Below are 25,746 nucleotides of genomic sequence, written 5' to 3'. Positions count from 1 at the left end.
ATATATAAATAGAACTTAGATCTGATAGACAAGGGTTAAGCTCTCTAGAGATAAAAGATCATATAGCAAGTCTGTGTTGTAAGCTGTAATCCCAGATCAAGCAATACAATCTTGCCCTCCCTTCTTCCCGTGGACGTAGATTTACTTCAGTAAATCGAACCACGTAAATTCATTGTGTCGTAGTCTTTATTCTCTACCAGCATTTACTAACATCAGAAATTCGCGGATTCATCACTGGCGCCGTCTGTGGGAAACAGAGAACAAAATTTGTGATAAAGCGAATTTTTGACCCTTTTCCACCCCAAAAATGCGTACCAGATCACGTAACACCCGTAACACCGTTCGCGATAACCAGGAGGAAGCTAGTCCAGCCCGCAGCTCTGGGAAACAGCCTCGGGAGACTACCTCCTGTTCTCACGGTGAAGGAACTAGCCGCTCCAAAAGCCGTCACACCGAGTCTTCCCAGCAGCCCGATTTGAACGAGGCTGTCAAGCTGTTTTTGGCTGAAAAGCAGGAGGAATTCTTAACCTTCCTGTAAAAAGCCAAAAGCAGCCGGAGACGAAAACGGCGGATTCTCCCTCTCCCTCCATACGAGACAGTCACTACCGCAGTAGTGTCATGTCTTCCAGGAGAAAGAATCCTCGGTACCGGAATCACAGGAGAACTCCATCTCCTCCATACCGAAGAAATGTCGGGTTCGCCATGTACGGAGCATTGAGGACTCCGTTCTCGGACGATATTACCCGAACTCCCCTACCACAGAACTACCGAACTCCGTCGATAACCTATGACGGACTCGTGGATCCTCATGATTTCTTGGGACGCTATCAATATAACATGGCGAACCAGGGTCTCAACGAGGTCCACATGTGCAAGCTGTTTCCCGAGCTGCTCATCGGGAACGCAAGAAGGTGGTTCGATAGCCTCCCCCAAGGCAGCATTAGATCTTACCGAGATCTAATGGATGCATTCCATAGGAGGTTCTTTCAGAAAGCGGAAGTCCGAATCACTTCGGCTCAGCTGCTTTCCATTCGTCAAGGTCGCGACGAAAAAATCAGCGACTTTATGACAAGATTCCACAAGGAATGCCTGCAAGTAGACGATCTCAACGATCTGCTTGTCATCTCGGCATTCCAAAATGGAATCCTGCCCGGAGCTCTCTACAGGAAGCTCGTTGAGTGCGGTCCGCAGACAGCTCAGGAAATGTGGGACATTGCGGACCAGTACTCCCGGGCCGATGAGGCAGACCGTCGCAAACGGTCGTTAGACAGCTCATCGTCCCGAGGAGACAGAAGGAAGCCCGATCATAGCGATCAGGGGCATCCTCGCCGGACTCCATTTGAAAGAACTCAAAGGGCTCCGGTGCAAGACAGATTGGGACCCCGTCTCAATCCCGAGAAGCCGCCCGCTCAGTTCGTACCGCTGAACAAGCCGAGAGCGGAAATTTTCGAACTGCACTCTGACCTGTTCGAAAAGCCAAAGCGGATGACGAAATCAGCCGCGCGCCGACCCCAGGATAACTACTGCTCCTACCATCAAGACCACGGTCACGATACCGAGGAGTGCAGAAACTTGGCTGCAGGTATCGATGTTCTTGTGAAGGCAGGGACATTGAAAAAATACCAAAGCAAGCAGTCAAAGAAGAATAAGAAGCAGAGAGGTGCGAACTGCGCTCCTCAGGATCCGAAAAGGCAGCCGGATCCCGAAGACGATGACGAGCCGCAATATGATGGAGTAATCCAGACTATTGACGCTCTCCCTGCCGGGAAGACCAAGTCGTCCCTGAAGTCAGAGCGCAGAGGCTCCAATCGAGAGGAGCCAACGCATAAAAGGCTGAAGCAGGACGAAGTGATTACGTTCTCGGATGCTGATCCCGTCCCGGCCATCTCTCCTCACCAAGACGCCATTGTCATCCAAGCCGGAGTGGCAAACAAACTGATCCACAGGGTGTTTGTGGATACAGGAGCGTCAGTCAGCATTCTTTTTAAAGAGTGCTTCGACAAACTAGAAGTGGACCCAGCTCGGCTCAGTCCGGCTCCGCTTCCCCTGAAGAGCTTCGCCCAGGAGGACACCCGCCCTGAAGGTATTATCAGCCTTCCGATCACGGTGGGGAAAGCGCCTACTAGCTCCAGTACGATGATTGAGTTTTTCGTGGTGAAAGCTCGGTCCCCGTACAACGTCATCCTGGGAAGAGACTGGCTCAACACAGTTCGGGCCATTTGCTCCACTTATCACCTCACCATCAAGATCCCTACTAAAGGAGGGATAGCGGTCATCCGAGGTGACCAAAAGAGAGCAAAGGAATGTCTGCAAATTGCGCTTAGAAGTGCCGAGCAGTCAGATCGGCACCACCAAGCATAGCAATCACAGCAGCCGGAGTCAGAGGCAATGACCGAAGTCATACCGGAGCCGAATTCGATGACAGTTCAGCTGTACGAAGACGATCCATCCAGAACGGTTAAGATCGGCTTCGCGGGAACGCCTCTACTTCGGGAAAAAACCATCCAGCTCCTCAAGGAGTATAAAGACGTCTTTGCATGGTCTCCGTTGGACATGACCGGAGTGCCCCCCGAGGTAATCACTCATCGGTTAAATATTGATCCTTCGGTCCGGCCGATAAAACAGAAGCAAAGACTCTTTGCGGCAGAACGAAGTCAAGTCATCCATGACGAAGTCCGTCAATTATTGAAGGCGGATGTGTTATTCGAAGTGAAGTATCCTTCGTGGGTGGCCAATCCTGTCATGATCAAGAAAAAGGAAGGAGGATGGCGGATGTGCATAGATTTCACCGATCTAAATAAGCACTGTCCCAAAGATTGCTATCCCCTTCCGAACATAGATAAAAAAGTAGAAGCTTTGATAGGCTTTGAAATTTTTTGTTTTCTTGATCTGTACAAAGGATACCATCAAGTTTTAATGGATGAGATTGACGCTTCAAAAACGGCCTTCATTACTGATTTCGGCATTTTCGCTTATAAAAAGATGCCATTCGGTTTAAAGAATGCCGGAGCCACTTATCAAAGGATGGTAGACAAGCTTTTTCGGCACCTGATTGGAAAGGAGGTCGAAGTGTATGTTGACGATATAGTCGTCAAAAGCAAAAGCACTTCGGAGTACGAGCACAACCTCAAGTCCACTCTCAACGTGCTCAAGAAAGCCAACCTCAAACTTAATCCCCAAAAGTGTACCTTTTTGGTAGATTCGGGAAAGTTTCTGGGTTGTTGGGTTTCAAAGGACGGACTCAAGGCAAACCCCTCAAAAGTTCAAGTCGTTCAGAACATGGCAATGCCGAAGTCCATACATGACGTGCAAAGGCTAACCGGATGTCTAGCCGCACTGAATCGATTCCTTTCCCAAGCAGCCGAAAAGCAACTGCCGTTCTTCAAGGTGTTGAAAAAGCACCAAAGTTCGAGTGGGGAGCCGAGCAGAAAAAGGCCTTTGACGAGCTCAAAAGTTATCTAGCCGAGCTTCCTATTCTCTCTGCTCCAACCGAAGCCGAAGTAATATTCTTATACTTAGCGGCATCGGATCAAACCATCAGCGCGGTGCTTGTACGAGAAGAAGGCCTAAAGCAGCTTCCCATCTATTTTACAAGCCGAGCATTAAGAGGTCCAGAAACCAGGTATCAACCTCTGGAAAAGATTGCTCTGGCATTAGTAAATGCAGCAAGGAGACTGCGGCCATACTTCTATGCTCACAAGGTATGCGTCTTAACTGATCTGCCACTTCGGCAAGTGTTGACCAAACCAGAAGCATCAGGCAGAATCGCCAAGTGGGCTATAGAGTTGGGAGAGCACACAATTGAATATCTACCTCGGAAAGCCATCAAGGGACAAGCCTTGGCAGATTTTCTTGCAGAAGCAAAGTTCGATCAAGCAATTCCTGTTATTGCCGAACAGAAGAATTCTGCCAATGCCGAACTAGCACAGCCCTTGGAATCCGAAGTAGAGCCGCCGGACTGCTGGAGCGGATTCGTAGATGGAGCTTCAAACAAGATGGGAAGTGGAGCTGGTATTTTACTTGTCGCTCCCGACGGACACGAGGTAACCTACTCACTTCGGTTCCTATTCCCCACTACTAATAATGAAGCCGAGTACGAAGCCCTCCTGGCCGGACTCCAGTTAGCGCAAAGTCTGCTCGTCAAATCTCTCAAAGTCCATTGTGATTCACAAGTCATAGTAAATCACATGTTGGGTACAAGTGAAGCTCGTGACGAGAGAATGAAGAAGTATTTGGACAAAGCGCAAAGCATCAGCCGAAGTTTCTCCTATTTTCGGATAATCCGCATTCCCAGAGCGGAAAATAGCCGAGCAGATACCTTAAGTAAGTTGGCCTCAGATCCGAGCTCAAAGGCGGAAGAATTAATGCATCGAAGCATTGATGAAGCCGAGGTACATTCAGTATCCAGCTCGCCGAACTGGATGACGCCGATCTTGCAGTATCTGGATCAAGGACAATTGCCCGAGGATAAGAGAGAAGCTCGGAAGATCACGTGCCGAGCACTTCGGTACGAACTTCATGAAGGAGTCCTCTTTAGAAAGTCTTACCTCCAGCCGTTATTGCGGTGCGTAGGACCAGAAGAGACGGACTACATCCTCAGAGAAGTTCATGAAGGATCGTGCGGTAGCCACATCGGAGCCAGAGCTTTAGCTAAAAAAGTTCTGAGATGGGGATATTATTGGCCAACCATGGTACAAGAGGCAGTGCAGCTCGTCAAGAAGTGTACGAAGTGCCAAATTCATGCAAATGTCCCAAGGATGCCGCAGACCGATCTATACACTATGCAAAGCCCTTGGCCTTTCATGCAATGGGGCATAGACATAGTGGGACCACTTCCTCAAGCTCCTCGGCAAATGAAATTCCTTATCGTTGCCGTGGACTACTTCACGAAGTGGGTGGAGGCTGAACCATTAGCTACGATAACGAGCTCAAAGGCATTGGACTTCGTCTGGAAGAACATAGTGTGCCGATTTGGCATACCCCACATCCTCATCTCGGATAATGGGACTCAGTTCACCGACAAGACGTTCAAGAATTGGTGCCAAGAGCTGAACATTCAACAGCGGTTCACTTCGGTCTCCCATCCCCAAGCAAACGGACAAACGGAAGTAACGAACCGGATTCTGGTGAAAGGGTTAAAAGCTCGGTTAGAACAAGCCAAAGGACAATGGGTAGAAAATCTCCCTCAAGTCCTATGGTCCTACCGAACTACACCCAAAACCTCCAACGGTGAAACTCCGTATAGTCTGGTGTACGGCACTGAAGCCGTAATTCCGGTGGAGATCGGCGTACCCAGTCCCCGAACTCTAAATTTCTCCTCAGAAATGAATGACGACGGACTGAGAGCAGAACTAGATCTCGCCGAAGAAAGAAGAGAATTGGCGTGCATAAAAGCAGCCAAGTATAAGGAGCAAGTAGCCCGGTATTATAACCAAAGGGTGAAAAAGCTTCAATTTCAAGTGGGAGATCTCGTCTTGAGAAACAACGAAGTAAGCCGAGCAGAAAAGCTGGGCAAACTCGAACCCACATGGGAGGGTCCATATCGGGTGTCAGAAGTCCTCGGCAAAGGGTCTTATAAATTGACTCACATGTCAGGAGAACAAGTACCCCGAACATGGCACGTCTCCAACCTCAAGAAGTTCCACTTGTAAGAGACAAAAGTCCGGTCAGTCCGTCTCGTGTCTAGTTCGGTCATAGGGGTATATGTTTTTATTTGTTTGTTTCTTACTTGTACCTTTTACTTGTCGTTTTTTAAAAAAAAAGTTTAAAGTTTTTTTTCTTTCATCTTTTTCATTTTTTCTCTATGTGTTTTGTCTCTATGTGCTTGTCGTCTCTTACAAATGGTACCAAGGTATATCGTTCTTTAAAGACTGATCCCCTTTTTAGATCGATTATTAAAGACTATTGTGAGTCCAAGCTTCTAAGGAGGATACAAGACCACAATTCAGCTTAACAAGCAGTCCGTCTGAAACGAACTGCAACAAGCCAACGACTGTGAGTCCAAGCTTCCAAGGAGGATACAAGACCACAATTCAGCTTAACAAGCACTTCGTCTGAAACGAACTGCAATAAGGGAAAGTCCGATCCACGCGATAAACCTCGCCGAATTAGGACGACCAAGTTCGGTCAAAGAAGTTTACCTCATAAGACCGAGGACGACCATGTCTAGTCAAAGAGGTTTACTGCATAAGACCACTTCGGTTAACTGGGAAAGTCCGATCCACGCGATAAAACTCGCCGAATTAGGACAAGGGAAAGTTCGATCCCGGCGACAAAAATCGCCAAATTAGAACACAAACCAAGTCCAGTCAAAGAAGTTTCCTTCATAAGATCAAAGACGAGTCCGGTCAAAGAAGCTTACTTCAAAGTCCAAATACGAGTCCGATCAAAGAAGCTCACTTCATAAGACCGATGACGAGCACGATGAAATTGTTTCGCAGAACTGTAAGTAAGCAGTGATAAAAGCGAAAGGAAAAAAATTTCATTTATTAAATCCCGTTCGGCAGACAATTCAGCTCCCCTACGAGAAGGCATTACGCCATTACAAAGGACTATTCTACTGTCCTCGGTTGCTAAAGTTAAGCCACCTATCTGCAAAATCCTCTGGAAGCCGAGTTCGGTTGTTCCGAGCAGATGAAGAATAAGCAGGTCGACGAGATGCTATCCTCGACCCAACACCTCTTCCGCGAGCCCCAGAAGCTCTAACCCCTCGGCGATGAAGAGTCTCTGCAATAAGCATCTGCTGATCTTGCTCGCTCATAGTCACAACTCCTCGGCGAATTTCAGTCCGTCCCTGTCTTGACGATTCCGGTTGCTCCTGAGCCCGTTCTCGTCTTGACGTTTCCGGCTGTTCCGGAGTTCGTTGTTGACTTGGAGTAGGATTTTGAACAAGGGAACCAGAGGCTTGATCTGGAGTGCGAGCATCTGTTGGCGGGAAATGCCTAAGGAATCTCTCGATTGAGGGACGCCGGGAAAGAATGATGTCGTACCGAGAAGCCCAGCGCCGTAATGATTTCACAACTTGTTGGCAAGCCGAGCTCTCCAGCGCATTGTTCCTCCGGAGTACATGATATTCCTCCCACAGTTCGTCAACTCGACTCTGAACATCTGATATGGTCACTCCCCCGCGCACACGGATGTAATCCTCGTACGCAGTCCTCTCAGCAATGGTCGTATTCAGCTCGGCCTCCAGATCCTTCTTATCGGACTCTAAGTCCTTATTATCGGCCTCCAGCTTCACTAAACGAGCCAGAAGCTCGTCATTCTTCGTCTGATCGGCTATAGCTCTTTTCTCAGCTTCGTCTAAAGCCGAAGAGTACAGCCGTTTCCAGTGAAGTATCTCCATCTCCTTGAGTACAAAGCAGCTATATTAGTTCGGCAGCTGTACCGAGCAGATAGTAAAATACAACAGGAATAAAGGCGAGTACGAAAAGCTATACGAAGACAAGTGTAGAGAATTTTCATTCACGAGGAAAATTTTTTACACTAGGAGGGCTTCAAGGCCATTTTACAAGGAAGAAACTAGACTAAGAGAAGGGAGACGAAATCATACTCCGCCAGCTTCGTCTCCGGCTCCTCGGTCTGGTTCAGCTTCTTTCTCCTGAGCTACCTCAGCCTCGGCCTCGCATCCTGCCGGCCTCGCCTCCGCCTCCTGATCGGCTTCCTTCTCCGGATGCCCGGCCCGCTCGACTTCGGCCTCCTGCTCCAGCGGCTCGGCCTCACCCTCTCCGTTGTAAGTCGAAGCGGGTGAAACGGGTCCCACGGAGGCAAAGATAGCCTCCAGGTTCTCGTCCCGATCAGCTCGACAACTCCGGACTCGGTCTGCAGAAAGCAGGACCGAGGATGAAGCGAGCTCCTCAAGGAGCGGCAGATTCTGAAGCCGAGCTGCTATCTCTCGGCTGTACAGAGGCAGCACGACGTCGGCCCCCTGCTCGCCCTTATCGGTAATTAGCCTTACCAGACTACCGACAAAGGCCGAGAACTGGCCGCTCAAAAAGAGTTTCTCCGTGTAAACACGGAGAGCCTCCCCCTGGGCAGCCACGGCGGCAGCCTCCTTCTGAGCCTCCCGGTGCTTCGTCTGCTCTTGCAGGATGATGAGCTGGTTTTTGGCTGACCGGGCTTCATCCTGGGCCGAGATCCTAGCAGCTCGGGCCCTCTCAAATTTGGCCTCAGCCTGTTCGGCCAGACTACGAGCAAGATGCAACTTCTTCTGCATCTCCTCGTAGTCGTGGGATGCTTTGGAGAGCTCCACGGAGACGAGCTTGGCTCTCTGAAGATGAACAAGGAAAAAACTCAACAGAATGGCCATCAAAAAATGTGGAAAAGAAGCCAAGTCAGAAAGCTTACCTCCACAAAATTCGTCGGCCATTGAAAAGGCTCAGGGACGTGTTCCGGGATGTCTGCAACCACCTCGGAGATGACCAGGTCTTTCCCCGGCACTCTTGGGGACTCATGAAATTTCCCCTTCCCTTTAGCCGAACACGGCTCCGGCTCTTTCGGATCCGAAGAAGAGGTTTTTTGCCTCTTCGGATTCTTCTCGGCTTCAGACGCCGAGCGAGGGGCTCTCCTGCCTCTCCGGCTCCACAAGCTCGGAGGACTTTCGGATAGCCTTATTCAGCAAGTTCACTGTCAAAAAACAAAAAAAAAAAAAAAAAAAACAACAAAGTCAGATTTTCTTCGTTAAAGCAGTAGAGCATAAAGATAAAGAGAAATCCTCACCCTCAGCCTCTTCGTCCGAAGACGAGATGTCGAACACGACGTCGCCCTTGACGAGCTCAGACTCCGTGTATTGTTTCCTAACTATGGGAATCTTGTTGAGCTCGCCATCGAGCTCGTCCAACGGTTCAGGCCGAGGATGACGGATAACGGACTTCGGCCCTCTCCAGGGAAAACTAGGAGCCGCGGTCCTATCATAGTAGAAGAAGCGGTTTTGCCACTTCGGCCACTTCGTTTTACAAAAGGCCCTAAAGGGCTGTACAGGGATCAAGTAAAACCAAGACCCCTTCCTCTAAATTGAAAGAATTTAAGGATCGCCTTCAAAGACAAATCCCTTCCTAACTTACGGAGTTCGGCAGCGAAGGCCGACAAGTGCCTCCAAGAGTTCGGAGTCACCTGGCCTAAAGGAAGCTGAAAAAATCTAGTAAATCTATAAAGGCAGAAGGGAGGGGGAAACGAAGCCCGCATTCTAAGCAGGCCTCGTACACGGTGGCGTACCCTCCGGCGGGGAGTCAGCCCTATGATCACCGTCAGGTACCACCGCCTTCCCCCCAGGAAAAAAGTATTTTTCGGGTAGGGATATCACAGTATCCTTACTCAAAATACTATGGAATACTCTACGGTCTTCTCCCCGGACTCTTTCCGGCCAGAAGACCCCTTACCGCCTCTCCTACCGCTACCCGACTCCGAAGAAGAAGAAGAAGACATTTTTCTTACTTTTGAAGGTGAAGAAGTCTGAAGAAATTCTTGAAAGCGGAGAGAGAATTTTCGCAAAAAGAGAGAGTGCAGAAGAAGCAGTCGCAAAAGTGCTTCAATGATGAAGAAAGGAGGTATTTATCAGATTCGGCGAAGATTTCAAAATCGTCGCACCGTTTTCGAATCCCACCTTTTCAGGATTCAACGGCCGGATTTTACTGTCGCATTTAATGCAGTCACGTGCAAGGCACGTCCCCTGACATCAGCCTCCCCCTTGCTTTATCCAGAATGCCGAAGTGACTCACTTCGCCGAAGTGATTCACTTCGCCCTTCGGGGGGGGGGTAGTGATGGGGTGCGTACTAACCAAGCCCAACAGCAATGACGGCCCATCAGCCCAAAGCCCAAGGAAGAGTATGAGTTCGGCATTACCAAAGAGTTCGCCTCAGCCTACAGCTCGGTAAAAGCCAACCAATCAAGCTCTGCTCTCAGGTCGGCATCAAGCTCTACTCTCAGATCGGCAACCAAAGCAGTTCGGTCTCAGTATTCGACCGAACAAGGAGTTAGTGGAACCCATACAGGATTTCCACAGACTTCCAACACACCCACTACCACGTGGTGTCAACTCAGGCCACGATCGTAGGCCATGACCTACGCTACATCCACGATCTTAGGCCATGACCTACACGACATCCACGACTTAGGGTGGCGATGCAAGCCACGATCTTAGTTCAATATATAAATAGAACTTAGATCTGATAGACAAGGGTTAAGCTCTCTAGAGATAAAATATCATATAGCAAGTCTGTGTTGTAAGCTGTAATCCCAGATCAAGCAATACAATCTTGCCCTCCCTTCTTCCCGTGGACGTAGATTTACTTCAGTAAATCGAACCACGTATAATTCATTTGTGTCGTAGTCTTTATTCTCTCCAGCATTTACCTAACATCAGAAATTCGCGGATTCATCCCACAACTTCCAACACAAAACTACCACTGGTGTCAAAACTCAGGCCACGATCGTAGGCCATACCTACGCTACATCCACGATCTTAGGCCATGACCTACACGACATCCACGACTTAGGGTGGCGATGCAAGCCACGATCTTAGTTCAATATATAAATAGAACTTAGATCTGATAGACAAGGGTTAAGCTCTCTAGAGATAAAATATCATATAGCAAGTCTGTGTTGTAAGCTGTAATCCCAGATCAAGCCAATACATCTTGCCCTCCCTTCTCCCGTGGACGTAGATTGACTTCAGTAAATCGAAACCACGTAACTTCAGTGTGTCGTAGTATTTATTCTCTACCAGCTTTACTAACATCAGAAATTCGCGGGGATTCATCACTCGCGCCGTTGTGGGAAACAGAGAACAAAATTTTGTGGATAAAGCGAATGTTGACCCTTTGCCACCCCAAAAATGCGTACCAGATCACGTAACACCCGTAACCGTTCGCGATAACCAGGAGGAAGCTAGTCCAAGCCCGCAGCTCTGGGCAAACCGCCTCGGGAGACTACCTCCTGTTCTCACGGTGAAGGAACTAGCCGCTCCAAAAGCCGTCACACCGAGTCTTCCCAGCAGCCCGATTTGAACGAGGCTGTCAAGTTGTTCTTGGCTGAGAAGCAGGATGAGTTCTTAACCTTCCTGCAAAAAAGCCAAAAGCAGCCGGAGACGAAAACGGCGGATTCTCCCTCTCCCTCCATACGAGACAGTCACTACCGCAGTAGTAGTGCATGTCTTCCAGGAGAAAGAATCCTCGGTACCGGAATCACAGGAGAACTCCATCTCCTCCATACGAAGAAGAAATGTCGGGTTCGCCATGTACGGAGCATTGAGGACTCCGTTCTCGGACGATATTACCCGAACTCCCCTACCACAGAACTACCGAAACTCCGTCGATAACCTATGACGGACTCGTGGATCCTCATGATTTCCTGGGACGCTATCAGTATAATATGGCGAACCAAGGTCTCAATGAGGTTCATATGTGTAAGCTGTTTCCCGAGCTGCTCATCGGGAACGCAAGAAGGTGGTTTGATAGCCTCCCCCAAGGCAGCATTAGATCTTACCGAGATCTAATGGATGCATTCCATAGGAGGTTCTTTCAGAAAGCGGAAGTCCGAATCACTTCGGCTCAGCTGCTTTCCATTCGTCAAGGTCGCGACGAAAAAATCAGCGACTTTATGACAAGATTCCACAAGGAATGCCTGCAAGTAGACGATCTCAACGATCTGCTTGTCATCTCGGCATTCCAAAATGGAATCCTGCCCGGAGCTCTCTACAGGAAGCTCGTTGAGTGCGGTCCGCAGACAGCTCAGGAAATGTGGGACATTGCGGACCAGTACTCCCGGGCCGATGAGGCAGACCGTCGCAAACGGTCGTTAGACAGCTCATCGTCCCGAGGAGACAGAAGGAAGCCCGATCATAGCGATCAGGGGCATCCTCGCCGGACTCCATTTGAAAGAACTCAAAGGGCTCCGGTGCAAGACAGATTGGGACCCCGTCTCAATCCCGAGAAGCCGCCCGCCTCAGTTCGTACCGCTGAACAAGCCGAGAGCGGAAATTTTCGAACTGCACTCTGACCTGTTCGAAAAGCCAAAGCGGATGACGAAATCAGCCGCGCGCCGACCCCAGGATAACTACTGCTCCTACCATCAAGACCACGGTCACGATACCGAGGAGTGCAGAAAACTTGGCTGCAGGTATCGATGTTCTTGTGAAGGCAAGGGACATTGAAAACATACCAAAGCAAGCAGTCAAAGAAGAATAAGAAGCAGAGAGGTGCGAACTGCGCTCCTCAGGATCCGAAAAGGCAGCCGGATCCCGAAGACGATGACGAGCCGCAATATGATGGAGTAATCCAGACTATTGACGCTCTCCCTGCCGGGAAGACCAAGTCGTCCCTGAAGTCAGAGCGCAGAGGCTCCAATCGAGAGGAGCCAACGCATAAAAGGCTGAAGCAGGACGAAGTGATTACGTTCTCGGATGCTGATCCCGTCCCGGCCATCTCTCCTCACCAAGACGCCATTGTCATCCAAGCCGGAGTGGCAAACAAACTGATCCACAGGGTGTTTGTGGATACAGGAGCGTCAGTCAGCATTCTTTTTAAAGAGTGCTTCGACAAACTAGAAGTGGACCCAGCTCGGCTCAGTCCGGCTCCGCTTCCCCTGAAGAGCTTCGCCCAGGAGGACACCCGCCCTGAAGGTATTATCAGCCTTCCGATCACGGTGGGGAAAGCGCCTACTAGCTCCAGTACGATGATTGAGTTTTTCGTGGTGAAAGCTCGGTCCCCGTACAACGTCATCCTGGGAAGAGACTGGCTCAACACAGTTCGGGCCATTTGCTCCACTTATCACCTCACCATCAAGATCCCTACTAAAGGAGGGATAGCGGTCATCCGAGGTGACCAAAAGAGAGCAAAGGAATGTCTGCAAATTGCGCTTAGAAGTGCCGAGCAGTCAGATCGGCACCACCAAGCATAGCAATCACAGCAGCCGGAGTCAGAGGCAATGACCGAAGTCATACCGGAGCCGAATTCGATGACAGTTCAGCTGTACGAAGACGATCCATCCAGAACGGTTAAGATCGGCTTCGCGGGAACGCCTCTACTTCGGGAAAAAAACCATCCAGCTCCTCAAGGAGTATAAAGACGTCTTTGCATGGTCTCCGTTGGACATGACCGGAGTGCCCCCCGAGGTAATCACTCATCGGTTAAATATTGATCCTTCGGTCCGGCCGATAAAACAGAAGCAAAGACTCTTTGCGGCAGAACGAAGTCAAGTCATCCATGACGAAGTCCGTCAATTATTGAAGGCGGATGTGTTATTCGAAGTGAAGTATCCTTCGTGGGTGGCCAATCCTGTCATGATCAAGAAAAAGGAAGGAGGATGGCGGATGTGCATAGATTTCACCGATCTAAATAAGCACTGTCCCAAAGATTGCTATCCCCTTCCGAACATAGATAAAAAAGTAGAAGCTTTGATAGGCTTTGAATTTTTTGTTTTCTTGATCTGTACAAAGGATACCATCAAGTTTTAATGGATGAGATTGACGCTTCAAAACGGCCTTCATTACTGATTTCGGCATTTTCGCTTATAAAAAGATGCCATTCGGTTTAAAGAATGCCGGAGCCACTTATCAAAGGATGGTAGACAAGCTTTTTCGGCACCTGATTGGAAAGGAGGTCGAAGTGTATGTTGACGATATAGTCGTCAAAAGCAAAAGCACTTCGGAGTACGAGCACAACCTCAAGTCCACTCTCAACGTGCTCAAGAAAGCCAACCTCAAACTTAATCCCCAAAAGTGTACCTTTTGGTAGATTCGGGAAAGTTTCTGGGTTGTTGGGTTTCAAAGGACGGACTCAAGGCAAACCCCTCAAAAGTTCAAGTCGTTCAGAACATGGCAATGCCGAAGTCCATACATGACGTGCAAGGCTAACCGGATGTCTAGCCGCACTGAATCGATTCCTTTCCCAAGCAGCCGAAAAGCAACTGCCGTTCTTCAAGGTGTTGAAAAAGCACCAAAGTTCGAGTGGGGAGCCGAGCAGAAAAAGGCCTTTGACGAGCTCAAAAGTTATCTAGCCGAGCTTCCTATTCTCTCTGCTCCAACCGAAGCCGAAGTAATATTCTTATACTTAGCGGCATCGGATCAAACCATCAGCGCGGTGCTTGTACGAGAAGAAGGCCTAAAGCAGCTTCCCATCTATTTTACAAGCCGAGCATTAAGAGGTCCAGAAACCAGGTATCAACCTCTGGAAAAGATTGCTCTGGCATTAGTAAATGCAGCAAGGAGACTGCGGCCATACTTCTATGCTCACAAGGTATGCGTCTTAACTGATCTGCCACTTCGGCAAGTGTTGACCAAACCAGAAGCATCAGGCAGAATCGCCAAGTGGGCTATAGAGTTGGGAGAGCACACAATTGAATATCTACCTCGGAAAGCCATCAAGGGACAAGCCTTGGCAGATTTTCTTGCAGAAGCAAAGTTCGATCAAGCAATTCCTGTTATTGCCGAACAGAAGAATTCTGCCAATGCCGAACTAGCACAGCCCTTGGAATCCGAAGTAGAGCCGCCGGACTGCTGGAGCGGATTCGTAGATGGAGCTTCAAACAAGATGGGAAGTGGAGCTGGTATTTTACTTGTCGCTCCCGACGGACACGAGGTAACCTACTCACTTCGGTTCCTATTCCCCACTACTAATAATGAAGCCGAGTACGAAGCCCTCCTGGCCGGACTCCAGTTAGCGCAAAGTCTGCTCGTCAAATCTCTCAAAGTCCATTGTGATTCACAAGTCATAGTAAATCACATGTTGGGTACAAGTGAAGCTCGTGACGAGAGAATGAAGAAGTATTTGGACAAAGCGCAAAGCATCAGCCGAAGTTTCTCCTATTTTCGGATAATCCGCATTCCCAGAGCGGAAAATAGCCGAGCAGATACCTTAAGTAAGTTGGCCTCAGATCCGAGCTCAAAGGCGGAAGAATTAATGCATCGAAGCATTGATGAAGCCGAGGTACATTCAGTATCCAGCTCGCCGAACTGGATGACGCCGATCTTGCAGTATCTGGATCAAGGACAATTGCCCGAGGATAAGAGAGAAGCTCGGAAGATCACGTGCCGAGCACTTCGGTACGAACTTCATGAAGGAGTCCTCTTTAGAAAGTCTTACCTCCAGCCGTTATTGCGGTGCGTAGGACCAGAAGAGACGGACTACATCCTCAGAGAAGTTCATGAAGGATCGTGCGGTAGCCACATCGGAGCCAGAGCTTTAGCTAAAAAAGTTCTGAGATGGGGATATTATTGGCCAACCATGGTACAAGAGGCAGTGCAGCTCGTCAAGAAGTGTACGAAGTGCCAAATTCATGCAAATGTCCCAAGGATGCCGCAGACCGATCTATACACTATGCAAAGCCCTTGGCCTTTCATGCAATGGGGCATAGACATAGTGGGACCACTTCCTCAAGCTCCTCGGCAAATGAAATTCCTTATCGTTGCCGTGGACTACTTCACGAAGTGGGTGGAGGCTGAACCATTAGCTACGATAACGAGCTCAAAGGCATTGGACTTCGTCTGGAAGAACATAGTGTGCCGATTTGGCATACCCCACATCCTCATCTCGGATAATGGGACTCAGTTCACCGACAAGACGTTCAAGAATTGGTGCCAAGAGCTGAACATTCAACAGCGGTTCACTTCGGTCTCCCATCCCCAAGCAAACGGACAAACGGAAGTAACGAACCGGATTCTGGTGAAAGGGTTAAAAGCTCGGTTAGAACAAGCCAAAGGACAATGGGTAGAAAATCTCCCTCAAGTCCTATGGTCCTACCGAACTACACCCAAAACCTCCAACGGTGAAACTCCGTATAGTCTGGTGTACGGCACTGAAGCCGTAATTCCGGTGGAGATCGGCGTACCCAGTCCCCGAACTCTAAATTTCTCCTCAGAAATGAATGACGACGGACTGAGAGCAGAACTAGATCTCGCCGAAGAAAGAAGAGAATTGGCGTGCATAAAAGCAGCCAAGTATAAGGAGCAAGTAGCCCGGTATTATAACCAAAGGGTGAAAAAGCTTCAATTTCAAGTGGGAGATCTCGTCTTGAGAAACAACGAAGTAAGCCGAGCAGAAAAGCTGGGCAAACTCGAACCCACATGGGAGGGTCCATATCGGGTGTCAGAAGTCCTCGGCAAAGGGTCTTATAAATTGACTCACATGTCAGGAGAACAAGTACCCCGAACATGGCACGTCTCCAACCTCAAGAAGTTCCACTTGTAAGAGACAAAAGTCCGGTCAGTCCGTCTCGTGTCTAGTTCGGTCATAGGGGTATATGTTTTTATTTGTTTGTTTCTTACTTGTACCTTTTACTTGTCGTTTTTTAAAAAAAAAAGTTTAAAGTTTTTTTTCTTTCATCTTTTTCATTTTTTCTCTATGTGTTTTGTCTCTATGTGCTTGTCGTCTCTTACAAATGGTACCAAGGTATATCGTTCTTTAAAGACTGATCCCCTTTTTAGATCGATTATTAAAGACTATTGTGAGTCCAAGCTTCTAAGGAGGATACAAGACCACAATTCAGCTTAACAAGCAGTCCGTCTGAAACGAACTGCAACAAGCCAACGACTGTGAGTCCAAGCTTCCAAGGAGGATACAAGACCACAATTCAGCTTAACAAGCACTTCGTCTGAAACGAACTGCAATAAGGGAAAGTCCGATCCACGCGATAAACCTCGCCGAATTAGGACGACCAAGTTCGGTCAAAGAAGTTTACCTCATAAGACCGAGGACGACCATGTCTAGTCAAAGAGGTTTACTGCATAAGACCACTTCGGTTAACTGGGAAAGTCCGATCCACGCGATAAAACTCGCCGAATTAGGACAAGGGAAAGTTCGATCCCGGCGACAAAAATCGCCAAATTAGAACACAAACCAAGTCCAGTCAAAGAAGTTTCCTTCATAAGATCAAAGACGAGTCCGGTCAAAGAAGCTTACTTCAAAGTCCAAATACGAGTCCGATCAAAGAAGCTCACTTCATAAGACCGATGACGAGCACGATGAAATTGTTTCGCAGAACTGTAAGTAAGCAGTGATAAAAGCGAAAGGAAAAAAATTTCATTTATTAAATCCCGTTCGGCAGACAATTCAGCTCCCCTACGAGAAGGCATTACGCCATTACAAAGGACTATTCTACTGTCCTCGGTTGCTAAAGTTAAGCCACCTATCTGCAAAATCCTCTGGAAGCCGAGTTCGGTTGTTCCGAGCAGATGAAGAATAAGCAGGTCGACGAGATGCTATCCTCGACCCAACACCTCTTCCGCGAGCCCCAGAAGCTCTAACCCCTCGGCGATGAAGAGTCTCTGCAATAAGCATCTGCTGATCTTGCTCGCTCATAGTCACAACTCCTCGGCGAATTTCAGTCCGTCCCTGTCTTGACGATTCCGGTTGCTCCTGAGCCCGTTCTCGTCTTGACGTTTCCGGCTGTTCCGGAGTTCGTTGTTGACTTGGAGTAGGATTTTGAACAAGGGAACCAGAGGCTTGATCTGGAGTGCGAGCATCTGTTGGCGGGAAATGCCTAAGGAATCTCTCGATTGAGGGACGCCGGGAAAGAATGATGTCGTACCGAGAAGCCCAGCGCCGTAATGATTTCACAACTTGTTGGCAAGCCGAGCTCTCCAGCGCATTGTTCCTCCGGAGTACATGATATTCCTCCCACAGTTCGTCAACTCGACTCTGAACATCTGATATGGTCACTCCCCCGCGCACACGGATGTAATCCTCGTACGCAGTCCTCTCAGCAATGGTCGTATTCAGCTCGGCCTCCAGATCCTTCTTATCGGACTCTAAGTCCTTATTATCGGCCTCCAGCTTCACTAAACGAGCCAGAAGCTCGTCATTCTTCGTCTGATCGGCTATAGCTCTTTTCTCAGCTTCGTCTAAAGCCGAAGAGTACAGCCGTTTCCAGTGAAGTATCTCCATCTCCTTGAGTACAAAGCAGCTATATTAGTTCGGCAGCTGTACCGAGCAGATAGTAAAATACAACAGGAATAAAGGCGAGTACGAAAAGCTATACGAAGACAAGTGTAGAGAATTTTTCATTCACGAGGAAAATTTTTTACACTAGGAGGGCTTCAAGGCCATTTTACAAGGAAGAAACTAGACTAAGAGAAGGGAGACGAAATCATACTCCGCCAGCTTCGTCTCCGGCTCCTCGGTCTGGTTCAGCTTCTTTCTCCTGAGCTACCTCAGCCTCGGCCTCGCATCCTGCCGGCCTCGCCTCCGCCTCCTGATCGGCTTCCTTCTCCGGATGCCCGGCCCGCTCGACTTCGGCCTCCTGCTCCAGCGGCTCGGCCTCACCCTCTCCGTTGTAAGTCGAAGCGGGTGAAACGGGTCCCACGGAGGCAAAGATAGCCTCCAGGTTCTCGTCCCGATCAGCTCGACAACTCCGGACTCGGTCTGCAGAAAGCAGGACCGAGGATGAAGCGAGCTCCTCAAGGAGCGGCAGATTCTGAAGCCGAGCTGCTATCTCTCGGCTGTACAGAGGCAGCACGACGTCGGCCCCCTGCTCGCCCTTATCGGTAATTAGCCTTACCAGACTACCGACAAAGGCCGAGAACTGGCCGCTCAAAAAGAGTTTCTCCGTGTAAACACGGAGAGCCTCCCCCTGGGCAGCCACGGCGGCAGCCTCCTTCTGAGCCTCCCGGTGCTTCGTCTGCTCTTGCAGGATGATGAGCTGGTTTTTGGCTGACCGGGCTTCATCCTGGGCCGAGATCCTAGCAGCTCGGGCCCTCTCAAATTTGGCCTCAGCCTGTTCGGCCAGACTACGAGCAAGATGCAACTTCTTCTGCATCTCCTCGTAGTCGTGGGATGCTTTGGAGAGCTCCACGGAGACGAGCTTGGCTCTCTGAAGATGAACAAGGAAAAAACTCAACAGAATGGCCATCAAAAAATGTGGAAAAGAAGCCAAGTCAGAAAGCTTACCTCCACAAAATTCGTCGGCCATTGAAAAGGCTCAGGGACGTGTTCCGGGATGTCTGCAACCACCTCGGAGATGACCAGGTCTTTCCCCGGCACTCTTGGGGACTCATGAAATTTCCCCTTCCCTTTAGCCGAACACGGCTCCGGCTCTTTCGGATCCGAAGAAGAGGTTTTTTTGCCTCTTCGGATTCTTCTCGGCTTCAGACGCCGAGCGAGGGGCTCTCTGCCTCTCCGGCTCCACAAGCTCGGAGGACTTTCGGATAGCCTTATTCAGCAAGTTCACTGTCAAAAAACAAAAAAAAAAAAAAAAAAACAACAAAGTCAGATTTTCTTCGTTAAAGCAGTAGAGCATAAAGATAAAGAGAAATCCTCACCCTCAGCCTCTTCGTCCGAAGACGAGATGTCGAACACGACGTCGCCCTTGACGAGCTCAGACTCCGTGTATTGTTTCCTAACTATGGGAATCTTGTTGAGCTCGCCATCGAGCTCGTCCAACGGTTCAGGCCGAGGATGACGGATAACGGACTTCGGCCCTCTCCAGGGAAAACTAGGAGCCGCGGTCCTATCATAGTAGAAGAAGCGGTTTTGCCACTTCGGCCACTTCGTTTTACAAAAGGCCCTAAAGGGCTGTACAGGGATCAAGTAAAACCAAGACCCCTTCCTCTTAAATTGAAAGAATTTAAGGATCGCCTTCAAAGACAAATCCCTTCCTAACTTACGGAGTTCGGCAGCGAAGGCCGACAAGTGCCTCCAAGAGTTCGGAGTCACCTGGCCTAAAGGAAGCTGAAAAAAATCTAGTAAATCTATAAAGGCAGAAGGGAGGGGGAAACGAAGCCCGCATTCTAAGCAGGCCTCGTACACGGTGGCGTAACCCTCCGGCGGGGAGTCAGCCCTATGATCACCGTCAGGTACCACCGCCTTCCCCCCAGGAAAAAAGTATTTTCGGGTAGGGATATCACAGTATCCTTACTCAAAATACTATGGAAATACTCTACGGTCTTCTCCCCGGACTCTTTCCGGCCAGAAGACCCCTTACCGCCTCTCCTACCGCTACCCGACTCCGAAGAAGAAGAAGAAGACATTTTTCTTACTTTTTGAAGGTGAAGAAAGTCTGAAGAAATTCTTGAAAGCGGAGAGAGAATTTTCGCAAAAAAGAGAGAGTGCAGAAGAAGCAGTCGCAAAAGTGCTTCAATGATGAAGAAAGGAGGTATTTATCAGATTCGGCGAAGATTTCAAAATCGTCGCACCGTTTCGAATCCCACCTTTTCAGGATTCAACGGCCGGATTTTACTGTCGCATTTAATGCAGTCACGTGCAAGGCACGTCCCCTGACATCAGCCTCCCCCTTGCCTTTATCCAGAATGCCGAAGTGACTCACTTCGCCGAAGTGATTCACTTCGCCCTTCGGGGGGGGGTAGTGATGGGGTGCGTACTAAACAAGCCCAACAGCAATGACGGCCCATCAGCCCAAAGCCCAAGGAAGAGTATGAGTTCGGCATTACCAAAGAGTTCGGCCTCAGCCTACAGCTCGGTAAAAGCCAACCAATCAAGCTCTGCTCTCAGGTCGGCATCAAGCTCTACTCTCAGATCGGCAACCAAAGCAGTTCGGTCTCAGTATTCGACCGAACAAGGAGTTAGTGGACCCATACAGGATTTCCACAACTTCCAACACACCCACTACCACGTGGTGTCAACTCAGGCCACGATCGTAGGCCATGACCTACGCTACATCCACGATCTTAGGCCATGACCTACACGACATCCACGACTTAGGGTGGCGATGCAAGCCACGATCTTAGTTCAATATATAAATAGAACTTAGATCTGATAGACAAGGGTTAAGCTCTCTAGAGATAAAAGATCATATAGCAAGTCTGTGTTGTAAGCTGTAATCCCAGATCAAGCAATACAATCTTGCCCTCCCTTCTTCCCGTGGACGTAGATTTACTTCAGTAAATCGAACCACGTAAATTCATTGTGTCGTAGTCTTTATTCTCTACCAGCATTTACTAACATCAGAAATTCGCGGATTCATCAGTTACAAACACTTACTACATTGTAAACATCACAAGTCCTAAGGCACAATCAGTGCACTCTACATAACTAAATCAAACTGATTGTGGTCGATTATTAAGAAGCTAGGAGTAGAGTGAAACAAACTAATTAATCTATGCCTACTAAAGTACTATCTACCTATAAATTAGTTATATAAAACCTTATTAAATGACACATAATCTCATCTTTATATCAGTTATGTACGACACCAATCACATGTCAATTGGTGGAAATCTACAACCTATATCATTGGAGAACAAAGCCTCTTTCTCTCCTCACAATTTTCTCAAACTCCCATAGCTCACACACCACAAAACCCTATTCAAATCAACAAATCACAAATTAAAAAAAAATGGTGTCTTCTCCCATGACTGAAGGCCTCATATACGACAAAAAACTATCCTCGGTCGGGCCGGCCTATGCGACCGACCCGGACTTAGTCTACGAGCCCGGCAACTTGGACCTGGCCATGAAGCTCCACTACCTAAGAGGAATCTACTACTTTGAGAGGCAAGCATTTGAGGGTTTGAGAATCCTTGCCATCAAGGAGCCCATGTTCGACTGGCTTAACAAGTACCCGGTCACATCGGGCCGCTTTCGCCGGGCCGAATCGGGCCGGGCCTATATAAAATGCAATGACTGTGGGGTGAGATTTCTTGAGGCCAAATGTGAGAAAACTCTGGAGGAATGGTTTGAAATTAGGGATGCATCTCTTGAGAAGCTCCTTGTTTCCAACCAAATCATTGGGCCCGAACTTGGATTTTCACCCATCGTTCTTATTCAGGTATGATTTATAATTTTGTTGTGCAAATATTTTTATTTTTTGTGCATATTTGACTATTTTAGATTGTTATCTTTATTTTTTGTTTTTTTAAATTTTTTTTTTGTCTGATTAAGAGTTGGAATGAATATTCTGTTTGTTTGGTAGTGGGAATTAATCTCTTATGTGATTTTTCAATGGCTATCTCTGGATAAAATTATTAGGGTTTTGATTTTTGGATTTGTATGTATCTGTGCTTTTCCATGGCATAAGAAACCTTTTCTAAGTTAGATGGGGATCGAAATCACCAACCACACAAGCTATTAATTATGTATCCCTTTTATTAATATAAAATATATGGATGGTTCAAATTTATATGTACCTTTACAGGAAATATGATTTATTTTAATTACATTTAAAAATAATGAAGATTTACAATAGTTTCATCACTTTGCTTAATGAATTAGGTTAGATATACATGATCTGAATCTCATTGGCGCAAAAATTTATAAGTGACAATTGGCAAAAATTATCATGAAAATAGAAAATAGACCTTTTTAACCTTATAAAATTATCATAATAAATGCATAAGATAGAACTAATTATCTAACTTTCAAAATGTATTGAATAAAGGACGAAATTGGAATAATGTCATTATATTCTCAATTTTTAAAATGAGACACTAATGTATTAGGAAATACTAAGAAAAGAGTTATTTAAAATCGAAAAATATGGAGTACTAGACTACAAGATCATGGAGTAGTATGTTTCCCCGTGACAACTGGCAAAGACTATGAAACTTCTTTTAGTGCATGATGTCAAGAAGTGATGCTTCCAAATTAAATTTCCAGGCAATATACTATTAAAGACCAAATTATCATATGATAAAACCTTAAACTTGAATGTGAAATGCCAGCCTTCGTTCTCATTGATAGTACCTTGTTTTAATCATAATTGTTTGAGTACCTTGTTTTAATCAGTATTGTTTTGAGTATTGTAATTTTTAATGGGGATAGAGTATGTATGAAACTAAACTAAAGTTCTTTGAATCTAAAACAAACTAAACTAAAATTCCTTGGAGTATTATTTTATTATCAAGAAATCATGTATTTGTACATTTATAATGTTCTACAATATTATTTTATTTTTTTGGGAGACAATGAAAATCTTTGCAGCTCGGTTTTTATGGTTGTTAAGTTTTAGAGTTTATTAATTGAGATGAATTATGTGGTGGAAAACAAAACCATTGAGTTTAAATGTTTGAATGATCTTGCTTTCGTAATATAATACTATTATAAAGTTTTTTTAAACGTGTTGCCAGAAAAACCCAATTAATTCGAGAATGTCACTTAGTTAACCATAATTAATTCGAGAATGCAAATATATATACATAATTGTAGGGATGTCAATTTAGCCCGCAACCCGTGGGCTGGCCCGAATAGTCTGCCAAATTTATAGTGCTAGGGCTGAAAATTTCTAACCCGATAAAATTACAGACCGATTAGCCCGCACCCGATTAACCTGCAACCCGTTAGGGCCAGACCCGAAAACCCGATGGGCTGGCCCGGAAACCCGATAAAATTTCTATTGTTCTATTTATTTGACTCTAATTCGACACTTCATTGATTATTTTATAATATAGATTACTAAAAAAATAACTTTCATTTTATATATTAAATATATAAATAAATGAATTAGAAACTTCAATTTCACTAAAAAAATATATTTAAATTTCTAAACATGCTTTAATATTTCTTGATGTTTAAGTTTTGTTTTGCATAAATTGCAAATATTAGTATTTGATCATGTTTATGTTTGAGTTTAAGCATATATTTCAAATTTATCATAATTAAATATTTTACATTTTATAAATATAACTAATTTTCACCATTATTTATTGGATTGATCGCATGTTAATTTTATCGGTAGCAACCCGATTAACCCGATGGGCTAGCCCGAAACCCGAGCTTTTAGGGTTAGGGTTGAACTTTTATAACCCGGAAAAATCACAACCCGATTAATCCGCACCCGATTGACCCGCAACCCGAATAGGGTTGGCCCGATTGACATCCCTACTTAATTGTTTATGTACTCTCTATAAACATAAGATAAGGTACCCATAATTAATTCGAGAATATTAGGACAGCCAAATCTCTACTCTCTAGGCACCATTATTTTTACCCGGATTTTATATTATATATTTCGAACTTTATTTTTTTCAGAATATTTATTACCAGTAAATATTTAATTATTCAGATGTTTTTTGATGTACTTTATGGCGATTTTTATTTTGTTTATTACTATTAATGTGGTTTATAATCATAATGATTTTATTTTAAATCTGTTTTGAAGAAAATAGTTTACTTATTCTAAACTACGAATATAGGCAAGTAGGTGAATTGATTTTAAAAGAAAAGTAAAAGTATACTCGTGTAAATAGGTTTATTTATTTTCATTTATTTAAGGGGCCGTTTAGTTGGTATGGGCAATAAATTAAATTAAGACTATACAGCTAGCTAGCAAGTCGTCTAAAGAGGGTTTCATTTATTAGTAGTTGTTGAATTTAGTTTGAAACATTTATTTCTTTTTCTTCTACTTATAGCTTTTTCATGATTTGTATTTATGTGCACAATTATTCAATCTTAGTTGTTAATGCACTTCATACATGTTTTTAAATTAGCTCAAATATACTGACATCTAAGTATAACCGTCTCTATTTTCTGTTTTTTACCTTTGCAATAATAATTCACTTAAAGTTATTCGAAAAAACTTGATATATTCTGCTTCTATTAATTATTTCAAAGAGTAGTCTTACTAACTGAAGTGTGTGATTCACCATTCCAATACTTAATCGATGGACATGTCTACCTCAAAATACACAACATTATTACAAACTTATTAATTCATTTTTTAACTTGTACAGAGTAACTAAAATATACGAAGTACTACTTATTACAATTATATTTAAATTATTTTGCAGTTAACCAAATTTAAATGCGGCGGAACTTCAATGGGCTTAAGCTGGGCCCATGTTCTAGGCGACGCATTCTCCGCCGCAGAGTTTCTAAACATGTTGGGCCGCCTTGTTGCTGGACAAGATCTGGGCCCTCCATTCGAGTTGGCCCAATCTCTCACAAAATCATTGATCTCCAACGACCCGCCAAAAGTCATGGATGATCCGATCGTGGTCAAACGGGTCGAACCGGTTGGAGATAATTGGGTGACACCCACAAAATTCAAATTAGAGCCGTTCCATTTTGATGTCACCCCAACACAATTGGCCCATCACCAATCAAAAGTGGGCCCTAAATGTGGCCCATTTGAGGCCATCTCAGCTATCACTTGGAAATGCATTGCCAAAATTAGGGGCCAAGAAATGGAGCCCAATGTTGTGACAATATGCAAGAAAAGTGAAAAGGAGAACAAGGTTTATGGCATGTTGGGTAACACACAAGTTGTGAGTGTGGTGAAGGCTGATTTCCCCATAGTGGATGCTGAGCCTAGAGTTTTAGCTAAATTGATGAGAGAGGAGGCCTTTGATATAAGAGATAAAATTGATGAGGCTATGGAGAGAGAAAATGGAGTGGTTGATTATGTGGTTTATGGGGCCAATTTGACATTTGTGAACCTTGAAGAAGCCAAATTTTATGATTTTGAGTATAGGGGGCAAAAGCCGGTCCGTGTTAGCTACCGGGTTGATGGAGTGGGCGATGAGGGGGCGGTGTTGGTGCTTCCGGGACCAAACGAGGGCGGAGGGAGGGCGGTGGTGGCGATCTTGCCGGAGGAGGAGATAGTAGGACTTGAAGCGGAGTTGAAAAGGGAAGGGCTTATTGCATGACCAAATTTAATTTCTAAGGCAATAATGTGTGCTACACTAATATGTATCATGTGTGATGCTCCTCCTATTATTAGTGTTCGAGGTTTGTGGCTTTGCCAATATCTTTTTTTTTAAATCATGGTCTACTGAATAATGCTTTACGAAATGGAATGATTTTAATTAGTTTTGTAATTTGTCTAATTTGTAAAATTAATTAAAATCAATATTTCTTCTTAAA

General features: G+C 46.2%; 1 protein-coding gene across 1 annotated transcript; it reads left to right on the top strand.

The window, feature by feature from the left end:
* Positions 1-21,143: 21,143 nt before the first annotated feature.
* Positions 21,144-25,746, top strand: LOC121799838 (protein ECERIFERUM 26-like). Its single transcript, XM_042199340.1, has 2 exons — positions 21,144-21,715; positions 24,672-25,746. Exons 1-2 carry the CDS (start codon positions 21,284-21,286, stop codon positions 25,527-25,529), a joined length of 1,290 nt encoding a protein of 429 aa, XP_042055274.1. The 5' UTR covers positions 21,144-21,283; the 3' UTR covers positions 25,530-25,746.

This window comes from Salvia splendens, chromosome 4 (assembly GCF_004379255.2).
Source record: "Salvia splendens isolate huo1 chromosome 4, SspV2, whole genome shotgun sequence".
Lineage (NCBI taxonomy): Eukaryota > Viridiplantae > Streptophyta > Magnoliopsida > Lamiales > Lamiaceae > Salvia > Salvia splendens.
This window is presented reverse-complemented; position numbering and strand designations above follow the sequence as displayed.

Bases quoted from the DNA above. Each gene is read 5' to 3' on its own strand.
- LOC121799838 (XM_042199340.1), top strand. From the start codon at position 21,284: ATGGTGTCTTCTCCCATGACTGAAGGCCTCATATACGACAAAAAACTA. The intron at 21,716-24,671 runs GTATGATTTATA...ATTATTTTGCAG, and splicing joins CACCCATCGTTCTTATTCAG to TTAACCAAATTTAAATGCGG.